Source organism: Myotis nattereri (assembly GCF_964212035.1).
Source record: "Myotis nattereri genome assembly, chromosome: 10".
In the NCBI taxonomy this organism is placed as follows: Eukaryota; Metazoa; Chordata; class Mammalia; order Chiroptera; family Vespertilionidae; genus Myotis; species Myotis nattereri.
In genome coordinates, this window is record NC_138085.1 from 53,471,212 (window position 1) to 53,497,568 (window position 26,357).

At 37.9% G+C, this 26,357-nt stretch overlaps 1 protein-coding gene across 2 annotated transcripts; it reads left to right on the forward strand.

The window, feature by feature from the left end:
• Positions 1–110: 110 nt before the first annotated feature.
• On the forward strand, positions 111–25,078 carry CLHC1 (clathrin heavy chain linker domain containing 1; the record flags this gene model as incomplete). Of its 2 annotated transcripts, XM_081101303.1 has the most annotated exons (11): positions 111–287; positions 2,919–3,106; positions 6,245–6,378; positions 10,760–10,961; positions 11,069–11,181; positions 11,573–11,657; positions 13,612–13,718; positions 15,639–15,813; positions 16,395–16,597; positions 21,425–21,604; positions 24,734–25,078. In XM_081101303.1, 11 exons carry the CDS (start codon positions 111–113, stop codon positions 24,928–24,930), a joined length of 1,761 nt encoding a protein of 586 aa, XP_080957429.1. In that variant the 3' UTR covers positions 24,931–25,078. The 2 variants fall into 2 exon arrangements, with proteins under 2 accessions (XP_080957429.1, XP_080957430.1); XM_081101304.1 differs by lacking the exons at positions 11,069–11,181; positions 11,573–11,657.
• Between the last annotated feature and the right edge of the window lie 1,279 nt (positions 25,079–26,357).

The window sequence follows — 26,357 nt, forward strand, 5'->3', positions numbered from 1 at the left end:
ATTAATTGATGGTCTTTTTTTCTTTCAGGCCTATCAAAAGTTTTGGCTTTGTTGCAAAAGCAAGTCAAGAGTTAACTTTTCTCTGTTGAATAAGTATTGCAGATTATGCCATGTCGGTTCAAGGAATAAATAAACATACAATTATCCCTCCTATCATTAGTAGATGTGATAAGGAATTTTTGGAAAGTATGCAAAGATACATAATTACAGAAACTAAAAGAGTGGGCTGCAATGAGGAAGGACCTGCTGATGAATATTACATCATATACCGAAACGTTTTTGATAAGGTATCAATGCTTTTAAGACAATGGATTTTCATGGGGAAGAAATGGTCTTTCTTTTCTTTTCTTTTTTAATATTTGTATTGCTTTTAGAGAGGAAGGGAGAGGGAGAGATAGAATCATCAATAATGAGAGAGAATCATCGATCAGCTGCCTTCTGCACACCTCACACAGATTGAGCCCAAAACCCAGGCATGTGCCCCGATCGGGAATTGAACCGTGACCTCCTGGTTCACAAGTCGGCACTCAAACCTCTGAGCTCTGCTGGCCAGGCAGAAATGGTCTTTCTTGATGACTAATACTCCTGTTTTAGTAACACCACTGCTTGTTTAACTACATCTATCAGTTTTGAAAAGTTCACCTCTTTTGTTCGAAAGGGGAGAAGGGAGAAAATGCAATACTGCACTTATTACTAGACAGTTGATGAATGTTTCAACTGTTTTGGGTTAAGTGCAAGCTATCAGTTTTAACATTTTTATCAGTTTTTGAGCAACACCTAGCAGTGCCCTCTAACATTTTGACCCTCCATCTGAAAGTGTTAACTGATTTGTGAGAGATTGGGCTGTAAGCAGGGACCTTGTTTTGGGTTTATGTGTGGTATCATTAAAGTCTTGGTCTAGATTTGATCTACCACAGCGATTTTCAACTTTTCTCATCACACAGCACACATAAATTAATTACTAAAATTCTGCAGCACACCAAATAATATATTTTTTGCTGATCTAACAACAACAAAAAAGGTATAATTTTGACTTATTCACACTGGATGGCTATTGTGTTGGGTGCTGTCTTTTTTTTTTTTTTTTTGAGGGAAAGAGGTCAGTATGCATGTTTTAAAAATTCTTGTGGCACACCGGTTGAAATTGCTGACCTAGCATATTGAATTGAGGGAAATATGGAGATGAGATTAGAAAATGTTGTGGCTTATATAACATTTGATTTTGTTTTGCAAGGTTTTAGCAATACCCATTTTTCTTTTTGTTTTTAAATATATTTTGATTGATTTCAGAGAGGAAGGGAGAGGGAGAGAAACATCAATGATGGGAGAGAATCATTGATCAGCTGCCGCCTGAATGCCCCCTACTGGGGATCGAGCCGAAACCCAGGCATGAGCCCTTGACCAGAATTGAACCTGGGACCCTTCATTCCACAGGCCAGCGCTCTATCCATTGGGCCAAACCAGCTAGGGCATGAGGCTGTAAGAGAATGAGGAATCATGGAGACTGGTAAAATGAAGAACCAGTCTAAAATGAAGAATTCAGTCTAAAGCTCTTGCTGTTTGTTGCCATTAAGGAATGGTGGTTCCAAGTATGTAGATTTTTCATAGTTTTCAAGAGAAGCTGGAAATATGGTTTTCAGGTGAAATTTACTAAATTTTACTAATTACAAAATTTACTAATATTTTGTGGGTCAAGCAAAACTATTCTACCTGTGGCCTGCCAGTCTGTCTTCTTTCTTTTAATGCAATATCTACTAGTATGCATTCTCCAAAGTTCCTATGAGTGTTCTCCTGATATCTATTTCTTCTAGAAGACAGATATGGGAGCTGATCAGTGTATCACTACAAGTCTATTTTCTATCCAGTAATGCATCCAAGTTGTCTTGGATTGTTGTAGCACACCCCATAGGTGTGTGGAGTGGACGATGGCCAGGAACAGCAGGGTGCTTAATTTGAAAGACCACAGAATCATGGCTCCTATTTTATTATGCGTTCTTGGGTGGCAGTCCTCCTAATTGGGTTGATAGGTAGTATAGTCATGTAAAAAAGACGCCCAGTATCTCCCACTCAGATATCCTCTCCTGGTACTTGTCATTGATGAATTAATCTCATACCATTTCTTGAGAGACCAGATGTCTTCCTGGATAATTTTTTCTAGATATTATCTAGCTAACAGAGAACTAGTAGGGGATACCAGAGACTAGAGATGTGGCAGGAGTAGAATGCATAATTGTGGCTTTCAGAGAAAATTATGGACTGATCACCTCTGTTCTCTTTATATATCGGTCCCTTCTGAAATCCTTGTGAGCACAATTTGAAAACTGTAAATTTTAAATTATTTTAAATGTTTATTTGTTTTTGCATGGGTATTGTATACACAAGATTAGCAAATAAATAAGTAAATACATACATACATAAATAAAAAGAACCAATAAAGAAGAGTATACAACTAAAGGTCAGCTTGTTCTCTTTCCCTTTCCTTTTCTTCAGGCATCCACTGTTTTCTATTTTCTTCTGTTATCCTTTATCCTTCCAAAGATATTCTGTACTTTCACACCATTGGAAGCCATGAGTAGATAGTGATGAGGGATTTCCTACAGTTTTACTTGATATCTTGGGAATAGGAATGCAGTATTAGGCCTGGTATTGGTTTTAACTGATACTATATAATGTATGTGTTCATACCAAGTAGAGAAAAATATGATATTTTTTCTCTCATATTTAAGCTCACAGGACTGTAATAATTTACAAAGAGCACATATTCAGGAAATATTCTTTAATACCCAGTGACATTTGAGACTTCTAATTCCTCATCATGTTTTATTTAAAAAATAATCTATAATGCTCTTTGAAAGGCTTTTGATCCATGGTGTACCAGAAAAAAATTCAAAACTATAGGCAGAAAAATCATATTTCAGGTAATAGAATATGTCACTGCATACAAATCCATTCTTACTTCAATCAAAAAAGAATATGATGCCATCATTGATACAATAAAAAGAGACCAAAGAATTGCATTTTATCTTCATGGAAGACTTAAAGTTTTTGCAGCAGAGCCCACAACATTCGTGTATCACAGGAAAAGAATAATCCAACTTGAAGAAAAGTAAGTATATTAGCAAGTAGCCCAAAAGGTGATCATTGTTACTTGGTTATATTAACTAACTAGTGTAACTATAACCAGTGGTTATCAGTCTTTTTTGTTATTTTATTTTAAAGTCATGTTTCCATGTTCCCCTTCCTACCAACTTGAAGTAACTATTTTTTACTTAAAACTCTTGTTTGAGAATTTTATATCAGGATCATTGAGGCACGTTGTAGTATCACAAAATGAGGGATGCAGTTAGTTGCTTCCAGTAATTTCCTGCATGGAAAATTTGGTAGTACAATTTCATGATTACCATCTGAATTAGAGCACTTAATTCTGTATGCACAAAGGTAAGTAGCCTACTAGGAGAGGATAAGATGCCCACTCTTGTTGCATAGTCTCATATTTCCAATGTTTCTTCCATTTGGAAAATTATGGGCACATTATTTTTATAGATAATTTCAAGCAACTTGGAAAATTATGCAAAGTTTGACCTGGCAATATGGCTGGCTAGATGTGGATCTTCTATTGGAGAAAAATGCTGCATAAAGTAATTTTTAAAAATCTTACCAAAAGCAACAGGAAGCTGACAAGATAGTAAGAGATCATCAGGGCAAAATCAGAACAGAAGACAAAAGATAAAAGGAGCACAAATGATTCTATGGCCCTGAGAGCATTTATTAAAGTAGTGATCATAAGCTTCAGTTTTTAGTGTGGCACTGGCACAAAAGACAGAGCCTCGGAACTGCTGCCCAAGGGGTTCAATCTTCTGGGAAATCCTCCCCTTGTAAAGCTGGGAGAATAAAGGGCTACAACCTTGTAGCATGAACCAAAGGCGAACTGTCCCAGCCTTGGGGTTGCATGGAAACTTACTTTCTGCTCAGCAGACTGCTGATGGGAACAGGGATTGTTCTGGATGAAACGTTCTGGAACTAGAAATGGTAGTGGTTGCACAACTCTGAATATACTAAAATCCACTGAATTGTACACCTTACAGGGGTTAATTTTAAGGTATATGAACTCTATCTAAATAAAGCTATTATTTAAAAAGCTATGAAAAAGCCATATTATGTTTAATCAAAACTCTAAGGAGATAATATGGTATAGGGACAATATTTGAAGATATAAAGGTGAAGAATTTTCCAGAACTGGTGAAAGATAGCAATTCACAGATATGAGGCCCAAAGAATCCCAAGTAAATAATCTTCAGCAAGGTTTATTGTAGTGAAATTGTCAATGATAAAGAGATTGTAAAGTAGCTACAGAAAGCGACAATAATTAGATACTTCTGAATGTGTTGTGGCATATATTGGGACTTCATTCCATTTTCTGGCTGAATAATACTCCGTTGTATGTATATACCATATTTTGTTTACTTATCTATTGATGAATAGTTGGGTTGTTTCCACCTTTGGCTGTTGTAAATAGTGTCACTAAGAACATTCATTCTCTTCGAGTCCCTGCTTTCAATTCTTTTGAAAGACTATTGACTTTTTTTTTTTTTTTTTTTAAATTCTCAGAGAAAGGAAGAAAGGAGAGAGAGAGAGACAGACATCCATGCAAGAAACAAACATGGACCAGTTGCCTCCCATACGCACCCTACTCTGACTTGGGCGTGAACCCACAACCTGGGTGTGTGCCCTGACCAGGAATCAACCCCACCACCTTCTGGTACATGGATAACGCTCCAACCAACTAAGCCATGCCAGCCAGGGCAGAGAGTCAATTTTAACATTGCTTTCTTTCACAAGCATAAGTTTATTTGGATGAAAGCCAAAAGAAATTTTATTTTCACAGTCCCTCTTTCATAAATACTGTAAGCTGTTGTTTCGAGCAATTTGTACTTACCAAGAGCTCTGTAATAATCAGATGCAGACAGCCCTTATCTACTGACAAACTTGTTATTAATTTGCCAAAACCATTGTGACGTTTATGTATCTAATTTATTTTAATCTGTTATTTTCTCCCTGGGCCACATATCAGTGATAAGTTAGGAAGTAAACTTCAAATAATGCTTGAAAGAAGTTTGTATCTTCTTCTTGGTCTTTAAGATCCCCATTGCAGGAGGAACTCAGTTTTCTCTCAGAGGAGTGCTTTCATTCCTCCAGCTCTAGGATCAGAATTACTACAGTAGGCTGAATAATGGCTCCCAAAGATAGCAGGTCCTCATCCTGAGAACCTGGAAATGTTACTTATTTGGGAAAGGGGTCTTTGCAGATGTGATTACATTAAAGATCTGGAAATAGGGAGATTATCTCAGATTTTCAAGGTGGGTGTTACAAGTGTCACAAATTTCCTAATCTCAATCACAAGTGTCCTTATAAGAGAAGGGCAGAGGAAGTGTTGACAAAGACAGAAGGGGAGAAGGGAATGCCACCAGGAAGCCAGAGATTGAAGTGATGCAGCCACGAAGGCAGCTGGAAAAGGCCAGCAGCAGAGTCTCCCCTAGCTGGTCTAGAGAAGCCGTGGGCAAACTATGGTCTGCGGGCCGGATCCGGCCCGTTTGAAATGAATAAAACTAAAGAAAAAAAAGACCGTACCCTTTTATGTAATGATGTTTACTTTGAATTTATATTAGTTCACACAAACACTCCATCCATGCTTTTGTTCCGGCCCTCCCGTCCAGTTTAAGAACCCACTGTGGCCCTCGAGTCAAAAAGTTTGCCCACCCCTGGCTAGAGGAAGCATGGGCCCGACAGCACTCTGGTTTTGGCCCAGGGATACTGATTTTGCTGGTCTCCAGGACAGAGAGAAAATAAATGTCTGTTGTTTTAAGCCACCAAGTTTGTGGTAATTTGCTATGACAGCCCTAAGAAATGGATAATTACTTTGAAAAATGAATTTTCAATGCAAAGGTAATTTTCAACTAAAGGGAATAGATAGTGCTTTGTGGCCAGACTATTATGTTTAACATTACAAGTTTCCAATAAGGTTGTGAGTCATAGTATTGCTGCTCTGAAAGAAAATTGTTCCTCACTATGAGGTTAGTACACTTTTTATGGGGCACTGTTTTGTAAACTTCCACCTAAATCCATAATGGTTCAAAATGACAATTAGGCAAAATAAAATAATGATTTAACCTGTTTTATTAGAAATCTTATGATTAAATAATTAAGTTAGTTGAAAGTAACATAAGAATGCCTTTTTGTTTTCCAGAATGAAGGTTATTGAAAATAACTCCTCAAATATTCAATTGCAAATAGACAAAATAAAACAACTTAGGGCAGAGTATGATGTGGAAGAACTAAAACATTTTCCTTTCTTCAAAGATCCTTCAAAACCTATTCCAGGTACTATATTTTGTGTAAAATATTTGAAAGAAATTCTAATTACCTATTACACAAGTTAATATTTATGTGCCATGTATAGATCTTCCGAGTACAACAGGACTTTATCCATCCTTTACAAACAACTTTAGCCAGGACTCTAGATAAAAACAAGAGAATGACATTTTACTTTTCATCCAATCCCAGAAGTTTCCCCACTTTGCTTTCTCCCATCTTCCTAATCTATCACCAATGGCTTTCAGAGGTGGCTCTGTTCAACATGCACTTCTTAATTTATTAAAATGAGCCTCAGGAAAAAAAACCAAGATGGCAGCATAGGTAAACACCGGAGATTGCTGCCTCACACAACCACTTAAAAAATACAACTAAAAGACGGAACAGACATCATCCAGAACCACAGGAAGGCTGGCTGAGTGGAAATTCTACAACTAGAAGGAAAGAGACAAGCATACTAAGACTTAGAGGAGGTGTGGTGCGGAAGTAAAATACAAAGGTGCGGAGGTGCATGTGGAGAGGGCTGGCGGCTGAGGGCACGATTGTCTTTTTCAATCGGGAGGGAGTCTCAGGCTCTGAGCTCCAGTTCCGGGTGAGTCTCTGGGGACCCAGACTCATATGGGAGAAACGGGACTATCTGGCATCGGTCGGAACTCAAGGGCAGCTTTCTCTTGGAGGCACACACAGCGATTGCCGGGCCCTCTGAGGACAGGACTGAGAGCAGCCATACTGCTCCCTCCGCCCGCCCCGCCCAGTTGATCCCCTGGGGCTCCGCCCCGCCCAAGCCGTGCATGGAGGCTTTTGCATATGAAAGGCCCAGCCCTTTGTAATCTGAAAATTACTTAACAAACTGCAGCTGCCCAAGGCCCCAGGGCAACTTGCATTGCTTTACAGCTGGCTTCTGCAGGGTAGCCTCAGGCAGAGGCTAGATTAGCTCCTCCTTAGATCCAAGAGCGAGTGCACCCAGTGGTCAGAGTGGGACCATCCAATTATAACTCCGCAGATCCATAAGGGACACACTCAGTGAGCACCAAAGCCCCACTGAAGCAAGTCTTGCCCCATGAGGGTGTCTTCAGCACAGAAATTCTCCCACCTTAGACACAGCTGATTCTCACAGCCAATTGGCCTGGAGGTCAAATCCTCCCAGTGTTACCTACAACAATCAAGGCTTAACTACAACAAGACTATGCACAAAGCCCACAAGGGGGTGCACCAATAGTGTCTACCTCAGGTAATTGGGGAGGCTGAGCCACTGGGCCCTATAGGACACTTAGCAAGAAAGGAACTCTATCGACACAGCGAAGCATAAAAAATGCTGAGACAATGAAACAGGACACAAATGACAGAAATGGAGGAAAGCAAACTACTGGATATAGAGTTCAAAACCACACTTTTAAGGTTTTTCAAGAACTTTCTAGAAACTGCCGATAAATGTAGTGAGATCCTCAAGAAATCTAGTGAGACCCTCGATGTTGTGATAAAGGACCAACTAGAAATTAAGCATACACTGACTGAATTAATATTATACAGACTCCCAATAGCAGACCAGAGGATCGCAAGAATCAAGTCAAAGATTTGAAATGCGAAAAAGCAAAAAACACCCAACCGGAAAAGCAAAATGAAAAAAGAATCCAAAAATACGAAGGTAGTGTAAGGAGCCCCTGGGACAGCTTCAAGTGTACCAACATCCGAATTATAGGGGTGCCAGAAGATGAGAGAGAGCAAGATACTGAAAACCTATTTGAAGAAATCATGACAGAAAACTTCCCCTACCTGGTGAAAGAAAAGACTTACAAGTCCAGGAAGCGCAGAGAACCCCAAACAAAAGGAATCCAAAGAGGACCACACCAAGACACATAATTAAAATGCCAAGAGCAAAAGACAAAGAGAGAATCTTAAAAGCAGCAAGAGAAAGAAACTCAGCTACAAGGGAATACCCATATGATTGTCAGCTGATTTCTCAACAGAAACTTTGCAGGCCAGAAGGGAGTGGCAAGAAATATTCAAAGTGTTGAATACCAAGAACCTACAACCAAGATTACTTTATCCAGCAAAGCTATCATTCAGAATTGAAGGTCAGATAAAGAGCTTCACAGATAAGGAAAAGCTAAAGGAGTTCATCACCACCAAACCAGTATTATATGAAATGCTGAAAGGTATCCTTTAAGAAGAGGAAGAAGAAGAAAAAGATAAAGATACAAATTATGAACAACAAATACACATCTATCAACAAGTGAATCTGAAAATCAAGTGAATAAATAATCTGATGAACAGAATGAACTGGTGATTATAATAGAATCAGGGGCATAGAAAGCGAGTGGACTGACTATTCTTGGGGGGGAAAGGGGTGTGGGGGATGTGGGAAGAGACTGGACAAAAATCGTGCACCTATGGATGAGGACAGTGGGTGGGGAGTGAGGGCGGAGGGTGGGGTGGGAACTGGGAGGAGGGGAGTTATGGGGGGGAAAAAGAGGAACAAATGTAATAATCTGAACAATAAAGATTTAATTGAAATAAATAAATAAAATGAGCCTCAGACCCTACCCCCCCCCCCAAAAAAAGAAACAAGAGAATGAGAAAACCCTAAAAGATTAAAAGAGTTCCAGACTGACTGGACTATATACAGAATATTAAATTGTGGTTCCTGGTCAATATCGGCATTAACTGGGAACCTGTTAGAAATGCAAATTCTTTGACCCCAGTGCAGACTTACTGTGTCAGAATTCTGGGCATGGAACTGGGGTGAGGTGGGGGTAGAGCCCAACAATCAGTGTTTTAACAAGTTCTCAGGTTAGTCTGATGTACTCTAGAGTTTGAGAACCCATGGTATAATACATGAAAAAACTGTCGTGTATTAGGTTCTGTGAATATTGTTGATTCATATTTATGTCAGCATTCACTGGTTCCTCATCTTCAGCTAAGCCACATTTTGAGAAATTGTAGTGTATCCTTGATTTTTTTTCCCTAATATTTAATCGGGAGGTTTTCTCAAACAGGCTCAGGAAACTTTTTTTGGCTGGGTAAATGAACAACTAACGGAGACAAAAGTGAGGACAAGTGTATCTGGGGAAGTGCAAGTAGCATTCTGCCTCCTGGAATTTATTCAGGAAGCTGAGAGCTTTATATGATGAATATAGAGGAATTATAAATATTCACCCTGGGGACAAGGACGGCTTTGAGAATAGATAACTGTATTCAAAACTTTTATGGATGTCAACTAGTGTTTAGCCAAAAGCAGAATCAATAGGTGGAAATTTTAGGAAGTAGGATTTGGATTCAGTGGAAGAAGCTATGTCTTGAAATAATAAGCTATTCCACACCAGAGGATTTCAACTGAGGTTGAATGATCAGTCAGCCTGTGTTAGGTGGAGGTAGGGGCTAGACTTCCTTTCAAATGTAAAATTATAACTAACAAAACATAAATAAGATACATATGAATAAGTACAGAATAACAGATAAATTGATTAAATGCCTAGAGAATTCAGGGTAGGGTAATGATCAAAATTGAGTAGGATTAATCCAAAAGGGTTTCTGGAAGAGAATTTTGAGATATACCTTTAAAGGCAACAATTAGCCTGAATGAGAAGGGAAATCATTTGGCGTGTGCGTGTGCGTGTGCGTGTGCGTGTGTGTGTGTGATGAATAATGAGTAAAAGGGGCAATTTGAGAGGGAGAGAGGACTGAGATATGTCTGGGATTTATAAGCTTTTCATTGCAGAGAATAAACATTACCCTGGGGTTAGCAGGAATAGTTTAATGGAAGACTTGGTTAGAGAGAAATTACTGGTCAGAAATCCTGAGTTGTTAGGCAGAAGCTCTTAGTGTTATTGAGTAACAGTAATATTTAGGGGTTTGCAGGGTATGGTGATGAGGTCGTTCAAAAATTCTTTCTTAAAATGCTAAAGTGTGGCCCTAGCTGGGTTGGCTCAGTGGATAGAATGTCGGCCTGTGGACCAAAGGGTCCTGAGTTTGATTCTGGTCAAGGGCACCTACCTCGGTTGCAGGCTCCTCCCCAGCCTGGGCCCTTGGTTCGGGCTCCTGCAGGTGCAAGAGGCAACCAATTGATGTGTTTCTCTCACATCGATGTTTCTCTCTGTCTTTCCCTCTCTCTCCCTCTCCCTAAAAACCAATGGAAAAATATCCTCCGGTGAGGATTAACAACAACAACAAATGATGCTAAAGTCTTTCTAGAATATTCACTGGTATGTTTAAAAACTGCTAGCCATTTAAAAATTGTATGCTAATTCCAATTATGTTCAGTAAATGAAAAATTCATGCTACCATTTCTTAGTCATTTCCTGACATAGAGAACTCACTGACATATTTTACATTTTTGCACAAGAGTCCCACCCATGTCTTGGCTGGTTTGATTTGTTCCCTTTTCCCATAGGCATGATTCTCGAAGAATCCTTCAATTTAGATGCTCTCAATAAATACCTGAAACATCTGGAAGATAAATATGCAAAAATTAAACAACTGATGTCAAAAAAATATGTCCCATTTCAGAGGAAGGCAGATTTAGAGGAGGAAATGATTGTGATAGTAAAACGGCAAAATGTAGCTGAAAGTCTGAACAAAGAATTAGAGTTTCGGTATGCAAGTTGATTATTTTTAAAGTTTGAAGCTTTTATATGTGTTTATTCTAATATTACATTTTGATTTTAGATTCAGTCTGTTGTTGATGTTTTTATCTTTATAGTCATCGAAGACTGCAGATTATTTCATATGCACTTACTTCATGGGTAAAATCTGATAAGAGCAGTTCATTTGAAGACTTCGTGAAGCAAATTGAGCAAATCCAAGATTTACATGGTAGTTTATTGATATATTTAATTAATACAAATAATGGAAAACATTACTTCTTCCCCCAATGCACAGAAAGCTAATGAGTGGGAATTTTCCTAGATAGAGTTTAAGGAAGCAAAAATGTACTTATTTTGGTTAGGTCTCTGTTATCCTATGGGCTTCTTCCTTCAATAGCTGACAGATAATTGGTAAAGAGTAGACTTGGTGAACCAAAGATATAATACCTGAAAATGTACCTTAAAATAAGAAAAAAGGAAAGGGAGGCACTCAGTTTAGAAGAGGTTGATGCTATTAGAAACTGTAGCATTAAGTGGTTGTATTAAATATCTGCATGCTTAATATTTTCTATTAATGTATAACCTTAAATATCATCTGGTGGATCTTTCGATATTTATAGGTAACCAAAGCTTTATTGAAGAGCTATTGGAAGATGATCCAGGCAAGGCAAACGAAGCTGAAATTTTGCTTTCCTACATTGAAAGGCAAATATTTTAAAAGCTTGGATTTTCCTTGTTGAAATAATATTGCAATCATTTAATATGTATTTAAATAATTATTAAATACATCTTTAATATTAATTAATTAAATGTTTAGCATTTATTTAGCATCTTGATGAGCTATAGTCTCTAGCTTTTGTATCTTTAAAATTTTACCCTAGTACTTCCCATTTATTTGTTGTCATAGTCTTTTCAATGATCTGAGCAGTTATATGCATGGGATAAAATAACATTGGGCCATTGTAAATTGAAGTGGAATAACTGTTTCATTTCTTCTGCATGCATGGTCTAGACATTGCAATTTTTTTTTTAATTCTAATAGACAATTAGAAAATAAGGTAGAATTTTAAATGATAATTCTCTGTGATAAAATACTAGATTGGGCCCCGCCAGCGTGGCTCAGTGGTTGAGCGTTGACCTATGAACCAGGAGGTCACAGTTCGATTCCTGGTCAGGGCATATGCCCAGGTTGCGTGCTTGATCCTCAGTGTGGGGCATGCAGGAAGCAGCCAATCGATGGTTCTCTCTCATCATTGAAGTTTCTATCTCTCTCTCCCTTTCCCTTCCTCTCTGAAATCAATAAAAATATATTTTTAAAAATACTAGATTAGTAGTCTAGGAAATATTTCAGAGAATATAGGTGGTTTGTAGTGTTGATTTAAGTTTTATTTATACTTTTCTTGCATTCCCTCATCATCAACTTGATATTAAAAATATTTTCCTAAATATGTTTTTATTAATTTTTAGGGAGAAGGTAAGGGAGAAGGATAAAGAGATAGAAACATCGATGAGAAAGGAACATCCCTTCATATGCCCCCCACGGGTGACCGGGGGTTGAGGCCACAACCTGGGCATGTGCCTGGACTGGGAATCAATCTGGTGACCTCTTGGTTCCTGGGTCAATGCTCAACCACTGAGCCTCACCGGCTGGCATACTTTTGCCCAATACTTAAGTTATTATTTATAGTGTAAATTAGAGGCTTAAAGAAATTTAAGACTTTATTCTTTAAGAGGTTACTTAATAGGCTATAAAGTCCATATGTAATGAACATATTTAATGTTCCTAATCTTATATGTGAAAAAGTTTTCAACTGTTGATTTGCATGTTGATATGATACAAATAAGTAGTGAAGATTATTTTGTGGGGGTGGGGGGCACCAAAGCCCATTATATTTCCTTACACTGTGTGCTTCTCTAAGTCTGCTAGCTCTAGATATGAGAGAAAAAACCTTGTTGAGGTTAAATGTTTTATGTATTTTACTTAATATTACTTTGATATTTTTCCCCTCTGGGATTCCACATTCATTTGCAACACTGTGTAAATGGGTGTTAGTCATAGTTTTATTAATTGCGAGGTAAGGCCTGATTTGAAGATATTTTGCCCTAGGAAGAGGAGTAGAGGCTTAAGTTATTTGAACTATTATCTTTTCTTCTTGTGTTAATCTCATATTTAATTGGGAATCTGCAGAGCAACATAAATTCTGAATACCAAGGGTACCTATTGATCTTCAACTTGGCAGCCTTTATGTTCATTTCATATTTCCCCTAGATGAGCCTCTAAGCAGCTTGCCCTTCTTTTCCCTGACACCCCCTTTAATCTGGAGACGATATAAGAGAAAAAAATCTGAGCTCATTGTAACTTCACCTCAAATTCTGTTTATTTTCTATGGCTTGCTATAAAATAGTATAGGAATAAAGTACAGGATCAGGTTCATAGTCAGCTGGCAGATGAGAGTTTTTTTCTGAGGGTACAAAAATGATAGAATATTAGGGAAAGAAGTGAAATAACCTCTTATAGAGTGAATGAATCTTGTTATCATTTATTAGAATTGCTTTTCTGTATTACTATGCGACTGTGTTTAGTGTATATTAGAGATTTCTAATCAGTTTTCTTTTTTGTTTACTATTTATAATGTATAATGAAATGTAATGGCTGTAGGTTCAATGAATTAATCTCACTTGGTGAATATGAGAAGGCCGCTTGTTTTGCAGCAAAAAGTCCTAGAGGAATTCTTCTAAACATTGGGACAGTGAATAAATTTAAGGGTAAGCATTTCTCTCTCAACCTTCTATATGTATGCAGCTATACTTTCCCCCATGATAGAATGGAAAGAGTATTGAACTGGGAGACGAAAGATCTAGGCTCCAGTCTTATCTCTATCTACCTTTTACTCAGTTTCCTGAGCTGTAACAGTACAAGGGAGAAAGATGGAGAAGAGAGGGAGGGGGAGGAGAAAGGTTAGGGAGGGAAAGTGTGCAGTATTTGTGTTTTTATTAATGAGTTGCAAGAATTCTTTCTATATTCCCTTATATAGGTGATATAGAAATATTTTCTTCCAGTCTGTGGATTATTCTTTTACTTTCTTGATGGTATTTTTTGAAGAATAAAAATGTTTAATTCTGATGAAATTCAGTTTATGAATTTTTTCTTTTATTTCTGTGCTTTTGCTGTTGTATCTAAGAACTCCTTGCCTAACTTAAGATCCTGTGTTTTCTTCTAAGAGTTTATGTATTTAGGTCTGTCATGTAGTATAAGTTCATTTTGGTGTATAATGGGACATAGGGGTCCAAATGCATTCCTTTCTAGATGGGGGTATCTAGTTTTCCCAGCACCATTTGTTAAGAAAAAGACTTTCCTTTATGCATTGAATTTTTTGGCCCCTTTGTCAAAAGTCAATTGGCCAGGGTTTATTTCTGAACTCTTAATTTATGCTATTGCTCTAGATATTCATCATATGCCAGTATCATACCATCTTAATTACTATGGTTTTCTAGTAAATTTTGAGATTAGAAGTGGCAATCCATCTTTCTTTTGATAAATATTAGTGTGTATATTTTTCATACTTTTAATTTATTTGTGTCTTTATTTAAAGTAATGCCTTCTAGATAACATATACTTGGGTCCTACTTTCTTATACAATCTGACAATCTTTGTCTTTCAAATGCAATGTTTAGATCATTTATATCTAATGTGATTATTGACATGGTTCAGTTTTGTTTGCTGTTTTCCTCAACTCTTGTTTGTTACCTTCTCTCTCTTTTTCTGCCTTCTTTTGGATTAGTTCAATTTTTTTATGATTTCATTTTTCTCCTTTGTTGATTTACGAGCTATAAATTTTTGTTGATTTATTTTGATTGTTACTTTAGGGTTTATAGATTAAATATTTATCACATGCTACTCTCAGGTGATATTGTACAACTTAACATATTATATAAAAATAATATATTTCTAAATTCTTATATTCAGAGCATATACCATTTTTGGTCTTCATTCCTTTTGTAGATTTGTATTCCTCCCTGGTATCATTTTCTTTCTCCTTGAAAGACTACCTTTATCATTTCTTATAGTGCAGATCTGCTGGTGGTATACCCTTTCAGCTTTTTAAAGTTCCTTTTGGAGGCTCTGAGAGAGATTACATTTCATGCTTTTCTCCTAGTTTCTAGGTGGCTGACAACAATGTTTGGCATTCCTTGGCTTATAATCACTCCAATCTCTGCCTTGGTTTTTACATAGCATGTAATGTTTAGTCATTATCCAAAATAGAAGGTTTAATCCATAAGCATTAGTTAAAAATTACAAATATGGCCCCAGCCGGTTAGGCTCAGTGGATAGAGCATTGGCCTGCAGACTGAAGGGTTCTGGGTTCGATTCCAGTCAATAGCACATACCTCAGTTGCAGGTCCAATCCTTGGCCCTGGTCGGGGTGCATGGGGGAGGCAGCCAATTGATGTGTTCCTCTCACATTGACGTTCCTCTCTCTGCCTCTCCCCCTTCCTTTCACTCTCTCTGAAAATCAATGGAAAAATGTCCTTGAATGAGGATTAACAACAAAAACAAACAAAAATTACAAATATGTAATTTTAGATTAAATTTTTTTTAAAAATGCAAAGAGATGAAAATAATATGAAATAAAACAAAGCAAACTATTAAAGTATTTCACTTAAAAACTCTATTTTTCTCTGTAGCTGCTGGAAAAATTAGAGGAAAGCCTTTTCCATTACTCTCATTTTTTGAGGCTATCTTTAGCACAAGTCATGCTAATAGACGTCCTATTAATGCAGAACTAACCCTGGAAGGAATCAAATGTGGACTTTCGGAAAAACGTTTAGATTTAGTTATCCACTGGGTCACTCAAGAAAGGTAAGCAAAATTGAACTTAATTTTGGTATTTGGTTAATAAAGTTGTTCATTCTCAAAAATTAAATAGTTTCCTTTGAGATAGCTTGGAGGGACCTGGAGAATATCATGCTAAATGAAATAAGTGAGTCAGAGAAAGACAAGTATCACATGATCGCACTCATATATGGAATCTAATTAATAAAACTGATGAACAGAGAGGATCAAGAGACATGGAAGCATGGAACAGAGTGCGGAATCTCGGAGGAAAGGCGGAGGAGGGTGGCCAGGATTTTTGTTTACCTTATATTTTGAAATCCCTCCAGTCTTTCCAGGAGAGTTTTAACATTATTTATAGGCTTTTTAATAACTTGAGCTCAGTTTTGCCAAAATGTCTTCCTCCAAAGGAATATATGCTAATTGTTTTTCTTCTTGCTGTTAAATTTTAGATGTATTTAATTTCTCCGACATTAATTGCCTATTAACTTGGAATTCTTATAGACCATAGAAATTCCAGTTCTACTGTGCTGAGTTTTCCAAGACTTCATTTTTATCCTCTCATTAAGAACTCAGTAATGTGTGCCTTATTGATTTCCTTGCTTTAGGCTCACATTTTCTGAGGAGGCTGGAGATGTGATTTGTGATTATGGAGATCAGGATACTCATAACAAGGCCAAGTGCCTGGCTTTAGCTCAGATCATCTACAGTAAATGTAACCTGTTCAACAAAGTTATTCTCTGCCTGTGTAAACAGGATCAGCTTCATGAGGCCATGGAATACATACAACAACTCAAGGACTTTACTTCTGGTAAGTAATAAAGCCTACTTATTTATATATGTTTGAATTCTGGACTTTAATTGTAAGATCACCCATGTTAGTAGGCAATATTTTGGCTTTACATTATAAAGTCCATTTTGCATATAATGATAAGTACTAGTAGATTTCTTTTGTAATTTTCAGTAAAACAGTTAAGCTTAAGCTGTTTAACTTTCATGCTTGACCTTCAAAGATATTACATGTTTTCTCAATACATAAACATTTAATAAACTGGATGGTCCTGAAATAGACAGTTTTAAAGATACATTTTGCAGATATGTTATACCATACTACTTAAAGGATTAAAATACTGAACTTATTATATATATAAATGTTCTGAATTATGATATAAGCATTAGAAATGAAAAATTGGTGAAATAAAATTCATTTCAAAATTTGAAACACCTAGGTTGCAACTGGACAGTGAACTGAGAATTGTGGACTTTTTAGGGTGACCCTAGTCTAATGATCTGATCTCTTACTATGAATCTGGTTCAGCAGTTATGTCAATGTACAGGCAGTACTGACATCTCCCCATATCCCTGGCAGCGGCAGTCCCAGTGTGCAGGCTGTGTACCCCAGTTGCAAAATGAAATAAAATGTAGCACTTTTAGGTCACATTTTCCCAGGAAAAGGATATTTTATGGCTATTGAATCTGGTAATTTTCAAACAATAAATGGACTTTTACTTAGAATTTCTTTTATAAAGTTACTAATTTCTTCATTCGCTATATAGCAGCATGCCTGATACTATTACTGTAAAATAGATAATAGTTCAGCTTTTTATATGAATTATCTCACTTAATCCTTATGTTAACTCTATGAGGTAGGTTTTTTAAAAAAATATATTTTATTGGTTAGAGAGCCCTCCTGATACACCAAGGTTGTGGGTTTGATCCCCAGTTAGTCAGGGCACACACAGGAATCAATCAATGAATGTATAAATAGATGGAACAAAAAAATCATCAATGTTTCTCTCTCTCCCTCCCTCTCTCGCTCTAAAAAGATAAATCAATAAAACATTTTTAAAAGGTAAAATATATATATATATATATTTTATTGGTTCTTTTACAAAGAGGAAGGGAGAGGGATAGAGAGTTAGAAACATCGATGAGAGAGAAACATCGATCAGCTGCCTCCTGCACACTCCCTACTGGGGCTGTGCCCGCAACCAAGGTACATGCCCTTGACCGGAATTGAACCTGGGACCCTTGAGTCCGCAGGCTGACGCTCTATCCACTGAGCCAAACTGGTCAGGGCTATGAGGTAGGTTTTAGTATGATCCCAATTTTATAGATGGAAAAAAAAAACACACCTATGTGTCCAGAGAGGCTAAGGACAGAAAGGTAAGTAATTTGCCTATATGCACACAATAACAGAACAGAATCTGGCATAGTAGAAACTACTCAATATTCATTTTATGTACACTTTCCAATGATATATTTTATAATTAAGTATACAGATTCAGTTTTTGTATTATTATTTTTCCATAGGTAGAATTATTTTAGTCGGGGTTCAGGCATGGAATATAGGTTTTTAATTACTCTTAGAACATAATTATTCTGTTCCTCTAGAACAGTGGTTCTCAACCTTTCTAATGCTGCGACCCTTTAATACAGTTTCTCATGTTGTGGTGACCCCCAACCATAAAATTGTTTTCGTTGCTACTTCATAACTGTAATTTTGCTACTGTTATGAATCGTAATGTAAATATCTGATATGCAGGATGTATTTTCATTGTTACAAATTGAACATAATTAAAGCATAGTGATTAATCACAAAAACAATATGTAATTATATATGTGTTTTCCGATGGTCTTAGGCGACCCCTGTGAAAGGGTCGTTTGACCCCCAAAGGGGTTGCGACCCACAAGTTGAGAACCACTGCTCTAAAATAATTAAATATAGTATAATAATTAAGTAATAACACTCTTAAATAATTAGAACCTTGATATTTATCTGCAGAATTTATTTAGTATAACATCATAAGATGAAAATAATAACCTGAGAAAAATTAAACTTAAAAGATACAAACATTGTTTGAAAATTACTTTGTTCATTTTACTTTTTAATGAGAAACAACTATAGCTTTCAAAGGTATCTTTCCAAGGCCTCGGAGGACAGGTATAGTTTGCTAATACTTTCTGGTTTCAGAGAAAAATGTTCTCCCTCAGATTTAGATTATCAGCTTTACATATACAAATTAAAAACACACACAAAAACAAAACCAGAAAAGTCTTTTGTTCCCAAAGCGTAAAGCTGATAGAGTATCTGTTTTAGAAGTAAAGAATCATTTCGGTTTTTTTCCTCCTAATAATTTCTAGAATAAAGCCTGAAATGATTTGTGTGTTCACCTTCTTCATTATCATTAAACAAATAAATGTACTTCTCTGGAAACTAGCTTATTCTAGATCTGAGGTGAGGCTCTCAAGCTTTCTGGGGTCAGTCCTCCTCTACACTTTTAAAAAGCACTGATGATCACAAAGAGCTTTTAGTTATGTTGATAATATCTATTGATATTTATTTTAAGAGAAATATAAAATTTTAAAATATTAATTTATTCATTTAAAATAAATCTTTACATATTACAAATATCTTTTTAATGAAAAGTGACTTTCCAACACCAAATAGTTTCATGGAAAGAGTGACATTGTTTTATAGTTTTGCAAATCTCTGTAATGGCTGGTTTAATAGAAGGTATATGGGTTTCCATATTTGCTCCCATATTCAGTTTGTTGTAATATCACATGTCGTAGCCTCTGGAAAGCACCCCTGTGTCCTTGTGAGAGAATGACAAGCAAAATGGCAAGTAGCAAGTTCGTATTTTCATGAAAGTAGTTTGACTTTATAGACCCTTAACCCGTGGCCGGCAAAATGTGGCTCATGAGCCACATGCTACTCTTTGGCCCCTTGAGTGTGGCTCTTCCTAAGCCTTAGGAGTACCCTAATTAAGTTAATAACAGTGTACCTACCTATATAGTTTAAGTTTAAAAAATTTGGCTCTCAAAAGAAATTTCAATTGTTGTACTGTTGATATTTGTCTCTGTTGACTAATGAGCTTGCCGACCACTGCCCTAGACTGTATTTTAAGAACCACTGTTCTAGGTATTTATGAGTTAAAGAAATACCATATCTTAGAGTTTTATTAAAACAGAACATTCATGAGATAAATTATGATGAATAATATATCAAACCAAGGGATACGGAAATGGATTCTGAAGTGTCATAAGCAGTGGGGAAAGGTCTTAGGATTTGAATTTGTGTCCTTTCTGATTAGTCGGAGACCATATCTTGCATATAATTGAGTAAATATTGATTAATTAATGAATTCATAGAGAAGGGGATTCAAATACCTGATTGAATGAAAAGGAGAAGACAGGTGAGTTAGGAAATGTTGGAGGCTGGGGATGCTATAGAAATAGCTTCACCTTAGTAGAGGATAGTTTGAATGACCCAAATCATAAATTTATCTTTCATCTCTAGGGAATTTCTAAAAATTGTTTAACTGCATTGACATAGAATTATATTCTGTTATTCCTTGTTTACTCTTTTACAATTTCTCTGTGTTTGTGTGCATGTATGTGTATACTTGCATACATTCAGTGCATACACACATGTAATTATTGTTTTGGAGGAGCAGCACTATGGATTGGAAGGTCATAGACTCTGGGGATCATATGAATTGTTCTACTTTATACCATATGTATAACCTGGGAAAATTAACTTCTTTAAGCCTGCTTCCTCACTTGTAATGTGAGAATAATAATATCTCACTTAATACTAAGTATTAAATGCAGTGATCTAATATATATAAGTTTCCAGTACAGTAAGTAATAAACACTAGGTTACTTTATATTGTCTTCCAGAGTTCAGATTGTGTTTATGATAGTTCTTCAAAGTCTATCAGAAATTATTCTGAAAATTTCCTGTGTTGCGATCCAAGAAGAACATTTTTACTTTAAAAAATTTAGGAAGTTGCCCCAGCTGGTTTGGCTCAGTGGATAGGGTGTTGGCCTGTGGACTGCAGAGTCCCAGGCTGGATTCTGGTCAAGGGCATGTGCCCAGTTTGCAGGCTCAATCCCCAGTAGGGGGTATGCAGGAGGCAGCTGATCAATGATTCTGTCTCATCATTGATGTTTCTCTCTCTCCCTCTCCCTCCCTCTCTGAAATCAATAAAGAAATATTTTTTAAAAATTTAGGAAGTTAACACAAAGTATATACTTTAAGAATATAAATCACGATTGTAGCTTTGGATTACCTAAATTACCTCAGTGGTTAACCAATAGATTAAACCATATGAAATTGCTTTTTTTGGAGTAAAAAATGGTCAACTGTAAGCAACTTCATCTGGCTTAACCTCCAGCTACTTAAACTAGCTAATGGCTTCTTGAAATCTGCATTTTTTAGTTTCTGAATACTTCATATTGTTAGGGAAAAAATTATGAAGCTCTTTTTCTGTGCAGGCACGGAAAGAAAGGCATTATATTCACTAGAAATTGGACCAAATATGAGCATCAAGATATAGTCAAACAACCCTAGCCGGTTTTTGGCTCAGTGGATAGAGTGTCAGCCTGTGGACCCAAGGGTCCCCAGGTTCAATTCTGGTCAAGGACATGTACCTTGGTTGCAGGCTCCTCCCCAACTGGGCCCTGCTCAGGGTGCATGCAGGAGGCAACCAATCAATCTGTTTCTCTCACATCGATATTTCTCTCTGTCTTTCCCTCTCTCTTCCACTCTCTCGAAAAACAATGGAATCCTAGGGTGAGAATTATAAATAAATAAATATATATGTATTTTTTCTTTCATTTTTGCTTTCAGATGACCTGATGCAGCTAATAAAGTTATGTCCCCACTATGGATTAATTCAGTGTCTCACTAAAGAATGGAATGGAAAACCACCATTTTTACCTTTTTGTCTTGCTATACTTTATCTGTTCTCTATAGATATGAAAAAAGTTGGCATTAAACTACTTCATGAAATAAATAGAGGTGGGAAAGGTAAGTAGAGGTAAAATGTTGTAGAAGAAATAGTAGTGGCTTATTTAGGGAAAGGTTCAAGATTATTATGTTTGAGTTATTCGATCTTCTAATAGTTCCTTCTTGGTAACAGTTAACTTTAGTTTATAAATGTGGAGATCACCATGTCAATGAGAGTCTGTTAGCAGCAGTGTATATATTTTGAGGGAATTAGAATGAAGAGAGAATCTTTATGACGCTTCAGGGGAACATCATATATAAAAACCCAGGGTCCATAATGACTGACCGAAGGCTCCACCGAACACCGGAAGTCAATCACTGACTCCTGCTGATGCGGGCGCAGCGACCCAACACTGACTGCCAAGGGGGCTGCTGATCAGGCCTGGAGAGAGGCCGGGAGAGAGAGGCAGGGTCTGATCCGCAGCCTCCGTGGCAGCTGTTGATCAGCCATTGCCTCTCTCTTTCTCTCTGGGCCTCCATGGGGGCTGCTGATCAGCCCTGCCTCTTTGATCAGGCCTGGAGATAAGGCCCAGAGATGCTGACTGGCATAGAAACTGACCAATCAGAACCAAATCTGGGTGACGTGCCAGGAGCCAATGGCTGCCTAGGAGGTGGGCTCTTAATGCAGACTGGCATAGAAACTGACCAATCAGAACCAAATCTGGGTGAACTGTGAGGAGTCAATGGTTGGTTGGAGGTGGAGCTTTTGATGCTGACTGGCATAGAAACCAACCAATCAGAACCAAATTGGCCTGCAGGGGAGGGAAGTTGGCCGTGAGATCAGGCCAGCAAGGGAGGGCAATTAGGGGTAATCAGGAAGGCAGAGGCAGTTAGGAGTGATCAGGCTGGCAGGGGAGAGCAGTTGGGGGCGAGATCAGGCCGATGCGGGGGGGCGGGGGGCGTTGGGGGCAAGATCAGGCCGGCAGGAGAGGGCAGTTGGGGGCAACCAGTCTGGCAGGGCAGGGTAGTTGGGGGTAAGATCAGGCCAGCAGGGGAGGGCAGTTGGGGACAGGGAGGGAAATGGGGGGCAGGGAGGGAAATGGGTGGCGGGAGGGAGATGGGGGCAGGAGGGAGAGCAATTGGGAGGGGAGGGAAATTGGGGGTGAGATCAGGCCAGCAGGAGAGGGCAGTTGGGGGTGATCAGGGAGGCAGAGGCAGTTGGGGGTGAGATCAAGCCGGCAGGGGAGAGCAGTTAGGGGCGATCAGGCAGGCAGGCAGAGGCAGTTAGAGGCGATCAGACAGGCAGAGAGGTTAGGGACGATCAGGCAGGGAGGCAGAGGGGTTAGGGGCAATCAGGCAGGTAGGCAGGTGAGTGGTTTGGAGCTAGCGGTCCCATATTGCAATAGGAATGTCCGACTGCCGGTTTAGACATTCTCCCAAGGGGTCCCCGATTGAAGAGGGTGCAGGCTGGGCTGAGGACCGCCCCCCCCCCCCGCCCCTGGCTGCCGTGCACAAATTTCGTGCACCAGACCACTAGTCTATATATATATATATATATATATATATATATATATATATATATGCCTAAGCAATCAGCTGACCAGCCGACCAGGGGACAGACAACGCAGGAGTGGAAACCACAGGCATGGAAACATGGAACAGACTGATGAATCTCAGAGGGAAGGAGGAAGGGGGGAGGGCGGGAAGAGATTAACCAAAGATCTTATGTGCATACTAGAGGCCTGGTGCACAGATTTGTGGGGCCTTCGGCCTGGCCTATGGGGATTGGGCCAAAACTGGCTCTCTGATATCCCCTGAGGGGTCCCAGATTGCAAGAATGCGCAAGCCAGTCCAAGGGACCCCATCTGTGCATGAATCCATGCACTGGGCCTCTAGTAATAATTATAATTGCTAACCCTGTAAAAACTTTATATTAGTATAAGTGTATATGAGTAATTTTTATATGTATTTTAAATGTTTAGGTATAAAATTCATTTTTTTATTCTTATATATATGTAAATAACAATGATATATATTTACTCTAAAGCTATTCTATAGTGGGATCAAAAATAACTAATTATATCTTTCCTCTTTCCTTTCTCTAATTCAGCAATTTTCAACCTTTTTCATCTCATGGCACACATACACTAATTATTAAAATTCTGTGGCATGCCAAAAAAATACTTTTTGCAGATCTGAAAAAATAAAGGGTATAATTTTGATTCATTCACACCAGACGGCTATTGTTGTATTGGCTGTCATTTTTAAATTTGACAATATAAGGGAAAACAGGTTAGTGCCCCTGACTACAGAGTCAGGTATTTCATGTTTTAAAAAATTCTTATGGTACACTGGTTGAAAATTGTTGCTCTAATTTAATATAGGAACTTAAGCAGACAACTTGATTTTAAATTATCATATGGGGTCAAAGAAAGAACAGTAAATTACATGAAAACATTGAGGAAGATAATTTTGAAATTACCATTATAGATATCAACTAAAATATTTACTTGATAGAAAAATAATGATCACGGGTAGAATAAAATAATAGTGATTACAGCATTCTAAAATGAAAAACTTTCATTACTTATCATTAAACAATACAAGAAATAGATAAGAAATGAGTTTCATAAATAGATATCTCCCAAGGAGGTCACTATAATGGATTTTTAAAAGGAAATAATATTATTTTCTTTAGAAAAATGTTTGTTATAGAAGCCCCATCATTAAGAAGTCCCTATCTAGAGATAGGATGGAGGGTTTGCCAAAGAGTTTCTTCAGCCTTGGGTGAGCACTACTAGGGCATTTGTAAAAGTGTTTGAAGGGTCATGCAAAGTAGACCCATTACTCTCAGTTATTTGATAGTTTCTAGTGGTACCTTATGGACTCTGCATAATGCTGAGCCCACATTATTCACTCTCTGAGCTCCCTGTCTTGTAGCCTTCAGTATCTGCTACTTTACCAAGGCGGAGGTGAGTGGAGGAGTGGGGAATGTGAGAAATGCTAGAGGGTTGAATTGAGGCCTGAAAAGGTTAATGAAAAAAGAGAAAAAGGTATTAAAATGAGCTGGATTAAGCACTCCACATTAAACTCGGGCACAGGAATCATAGTAACTGAGTTAAATAATACCCCTTCCTATTTTTGAACAGTTGCTAAGTGTGGATTATTAATTAAGAATAAGTGCCATACTTATTATATTTTTTCTCCTAGATGCAATAGAACATCTTATGGTAAATGATCCATTTTGCTCCCTAGAAAGGTGGCAAGAAATGGCAAATATATGCTCACAGAATGGCTTTGACAGATTATGTAATGATATCATGTCCATTCTTCGATCTCAGGCTGGAGTTATAGAAATTCCTGAAGAGGATGATACAGTCAACTTAATGCAACATGTGTTTTGGTAGTTCTGTAGCTTAACCAGCTGAGGGAGCTTCTGCAACATTTTGTGTATGTTGGTTGGGCAAACTGATTCTGAAATAACTAATATAAATAAATCTGGAATATGAAGCTCTCAGAAATAAATCATGTTTCTTTTGTTATGATTTGATTTTGAAACATTTACATTGTTGCTTCTTTTTTTGTCCATATCCTTAGTTCTTGTATTGAATCTTGATAAAATCCACGAATATAACTTCATATAGAAATGTTTAGGCATTTCTATCTAAGGGCATAAGTTAATGTGCAGATGTGCTCCATTCTGATAATCTAATTTAATAGCAAGGACTGAGGAAGGTGTGATTGTATCCTGTCTGTCTGACTTCCCAAATATCAAATGCCATTGTGTTCTAAGGAGGATGGCCCTTTAAAGAAAAAAATGTTACTCTACATTAAAATGTTTTAAAATTCTAGCACTCTTTTCTCTTTGAGCTTTTCAGTTGGAGCAGGAATGAGGGCAGGCCTGCAAGTGAGGGCTTTGTTTTCAAGACATTTCAAAGGCCATATTGTAGTAGGATCCTGCTCGTTCTGCAGCGGTCCTGCACTGTTATATGCTTAAGCAGGTCCTTATGACTTGGCTGACTTTTCTGCTGTTCAGGGTTGAAGCACAAGCTGGCTGCAAAGTTGTTGCTAATACCATAATTTTAGCTTTGAAAAATGTTAACCTGTCCAGTCTGTTCTTCAGAAAAGAAATGTATACACAAAATATCCCAGGCTGGTCAATTTACTGCCAGATTGTGGGCAGTCTGTTTTGTCAAAATCATTGAGATGGCTTGAAAACCAACTGGAGAGGGTCCTGGTTATTCTGCTTACACAGTGTTCAACCTTTGATTCAAAGTGGGGAGATTAGATTACTACGGAGCTGGGAGCTAGACATCTCTGGGTGCTTCTGAGCAAGACCCAGACCTAGGAAGCAATTTTGAGAATCCCTTGTTATTTTATGATGCAGCCGGCCCCTCACCGATCCCCACATAGCATATCCCTACCTTTTGAAGGGAGCCCATGAGCCAAGGGCAAGCTTGCTTTCACCTCACAGTTGGGTTTTACTTGCCTTTGGTACACTGAGCTTGTCCACCAAGCAGCTTGTAATTTCTCCAGGCCGGTAGTGCCGAGAGGAGGAGAAACAGCAGTGCCTGAATCTCCTGAAGAGGTGGAAACATGTAGGAGGATGCGGAATTATTTGTAAGTTGGGGTTTCTCAATCTCTGCATTATGAATAATTTGAACTAAATTTTTTGTTGTGTGAGGCTGCCCTGTGCACTGTAGGATGTCTAGTGGCATTCTGGCCTGTATCCACTAGAGGCCGGTAGCGCTCCCTGTTCGCCCCAACTAGTCCTGACCAGCCGAAATGTCGCCAGGCCCTCCTTGCCAAATGGTTGAAAACCACTGGTTGTCCG